At 32.4% G+C, this 3,361-nt stretch overlaps 1 protein-coding gene across 1 annotated transcript; it reads right to left on the reverse strand.

Annotated features, from left to right (window-relative positions):
* Nucleotides 1–1,116: 1,116 nt before the first annotated feature.
* Nucleotides 1,117–2,219, reverse strand: LOC128128419 (uncharacterized). Its single transcript, XM_052767333.1, has 2 exons — nt 1,983–2,219; nt 1,117–1,896 (listed from the first exon to the last, which is right to left on the reverse strand). Exons 1-2 carry the CDS (start codon nt 2,154–2,156, stop codon nt 1,315–1,317), a joined length of 756 nt encoding a protein of 251 aa, XP_052623293.1. The 5' UTR covers nt 2,157–2,219; the 3' UTR covers nt 1,117–1,314.
* Between the last annotated feature and the right edge of the window lie 1,142 nt (nt 2,220–3,361).

Genomic DNA, 3,361 nt, shown 5'->3' on the forward strand with positions numbered 1-3,361 from the left:
ATACTCTTTGCCTTTGTCAGATCAGAGCATCTTTATCTTCTTGCCTTTGATTATTGACTTCATGTTTAAACTATTTGAACATTTCAAAGGTTTCTGATTTATGCTTGATTAAGTAGATATAACCATATGATAACGTCTATTTTATAGGAGATGTTTAGGGTTTCTCTTAGAGGGAAGAAGAGAGATTGATGAAGGCGGTGAAAGAGTGTGGAGATGAAGTTGATAAAGTTCAAGTGCTCAACATATTGACGCCATATATAAGGGAGACTGGCTAGATGCCTCGTATATTTGCCAAGATCTCGGATTCAATAGACTTCATCTGGTCAAACACATTCTATGTAGGCTTTTAGAAAAATTTGAATCGAATCCCTTGGCTTTATGACTTTTGAGTCAAACACATTCTATGTAGGCTTTTAGAAAAATTTGAATCGAATGACCCACTCTCAGCCCTTGACTTTATGACTTTTGTTGACCAAATAAGATTCAACGCATGAACTTGTTGTATATGATGTTTTAAGGGGTTGTACCTCTTAAAATTCAGCATTTTATGTTAAATACTTATTTTCGTAAATTTCAATTAATAGCAAAAATGTAAAAACAATTCTATTATAAATAGAAGCATCAAATTGATAAGTGGAAATATAGTTGCTATGAAAATATGGTGTACATAAATTAGGAATTAAAATACGATAATGTTTTAAATGCTCTAATTGAATAACTCGAATACTATATTTCCAAGTCGCGTTTAATATTTCTTTAATAAATATTGACTAATGATTTCTACAACCTACATTCTTTTAGTCAACTTGCTGTTTCTTTGGTTAAAAATTTGAAATCTCCATTGTTTTGGTTCCTAATTCAAATAGTGATTGAAGTGCTTGGGTATTAATTTTTTGCTTAAACGAAGTCAGATTAAATTTAAATATGTATATAGTACATAAAACCTTGCTTTATTATATATTTGGACACTACTCAGACTAATAATTTGTAAAAGAATTGGATCTACGAAATATGAAAGATAGATTTGAAAATATAAAAGGAAAAGCAAAAGAATAAGTCAATCAAGGAAACATAAAAGATAGGTTCAGAAAAAAATAAATAGCTGGTCTTGTCTAGTAACCGAAACATAACATATTTATAGATATTCTCACGATTGATTGTTTATCTATAAACATAATTACAATACCCAACCAATTAAGCTGGTTCTGATGATAAGAATCATCTTAGAATCAACAAAAGAAAAAGAACAAATAAGAAAGAACATAGATTTAAGCTTCGAAATAACTAGATTTCAACGGGTTTTCGTGCATATCTCTATGGCCTTCCGTTGTGTTCAAAAGGCCTAACCACAGAAGCTAGTTCATGTCCAATCTTCCGCAAATGATCACTGGTAGAACCCTTGTGTGATCCATACTCAATCATGGGTGCTTTATTGACATCTAGAAAATGCAAGACTATGACTGTAGCTACTGAACCAACAAACATAGGAATTGGACCAAAAATCCATAGGAGCAAAGTGATTGCAAAGTAGAGTGCACGCAATCCTACTGTCCAAAAATTGTTTCCTCTTATCACCGACTTTTGGATGCAAAGAACAGGAACAGAACCTGTTGGCATGCTTATGAGGAAACTAGCATGCACAAAATGTCTTGTAGTTTGTACAAAACAAGCAAACGCCAGTAGGAAGCATGATAAAATGCCGATGTATTTGATAGAGCTGGTGGATTTACTTGTGTCACCAAAGATAAAAGTGCTTGTAAGAAAGTTATTAGATGAGTTTCCTAGTAAAGCTCCGATAAGAGAACATAGAACTAGAGAAATGGAACACAAGGAAGTTGAAGCAGATAAGTGGCTATTAAGAACAGCTACTACAAACCCTCTATCTTTGGTGTCAATCTGCATCATTTCAAGAAAAGTTTTAAAGAAAATATAGAAAGAAGACAATTTTGTTATGAAATACAAGTGGTTGAAGTTATATATACCAGAAGCATTTTTTCAACCCATGCCTTTTTGTTATGATTCTCGTATCCGATCGCTGTGGTTTCAGGATGCTTGAGATATCTATAGAAAAGAAAGAGATGATAGACGCACATGATCAACAACCCAGATGGGACTAGGATTATATCCAAGTGTTCTTCCTTCCATGTCCACCCCATCTTTCTTTTTTCTCTTCGCAACTGAGTTTCTTTTTGGTATCCGATGGGAAGGAAGTCAACATAACATGGTTTTGAGGTATTTAATGGGAGGGGTGGATCTGACTTTGTCAATGAGTTATGGTAGGAAATGAGATGCTATACACAACTTGCAAATGAATATTCTTCCTCCAGGCTATTTTACATCAATATTATATCTTTCTTTTGTTTGCTAGTGTACAGTTTTGGATTACGTTGTTTTTTTTTTTTTTGAAAACGGATTGATTAAAAATGTAAGAAAGAAAATAGATCTAGCCAAGGGGCTAGCAAAAGAAAAACAAAAAATGGCTAGCGATTATTACTTTTAAGAGAAGCTCCACTAGGGAAATTGCAGCCATAAATTTGTTGAAAGACGTGTTAACACAGTTCAAAAAAAATAAATAAATAAATAAATAAATAAATAAATAAATAGGGACACATTTTATCTTTTAAAAAAAGGAGATTATTCCTCATTCTTTAGATCTCTGAATAATTATTCCCACTGTAGCTTCCACGACCAATCTAGAAAATCAATCAATCTTTTGGTTGTCAATCTGCTTGTACATATAGTATATGTTGTGAACAAAGGTGGCATTTATTAGGGCAACCAATTGGAATACGTAACGTCATTTTCCGAACTGATATTTCTATTATCATATGTTCGGGTTATAAGAAATCCAATCTAGGATAATTGAAAAGGACACTCACGAATTTAGATACCAATTGGAATACGTAACGTTGTTTTCCGAACTAATATTTCTACTATCATATGTTCGGGTTATAAGAAATCCAATCTAAGATAATTGATAAGAACACTCATGAATTTAGACAAAAAACGTAAACCAAATTGCCAAAGAATTATAAAATTATTTTAAAGAATGAAAGTTAAGAAGACATCTATATGGCTCAATTGAGGAGTTGTATTTTATACTTGACAATTAGGATTTGTGTCTTTTAAATTAGTTAAGTAAATCACGAAACTAATGACATAATTAATGGTTTCCAAAACCGAGGATCTATGTCAATCATACCAATATCACTCACTAGAATTCGAATTTTCCGTAATTGATACTAATTCAAATGCCTGAAGATCTTTTGCGGCGCAAACTCTTGACCCCTCTCACATATTAGTTCCAATTATACAAAATGTCTGGTGATGCTAAAATCACCAATAACATTTATGTTCCATT

This window comes from Lactuca sativa, chromosome 9, assembly GCF_002870075.4.
Source record: "Lactuca sativa cultivar Salinas chromosome 9, Lsat_Salinas_v11, whole genome shotgun sequence".
Taxonomy (NCBI): domain Eukaryota; kingdom Viridiplantae; phylum Streptophyta; class Magnoliopsida; order Asterales; family Asteraceae; genus Lactuca; species Lactuca sativa.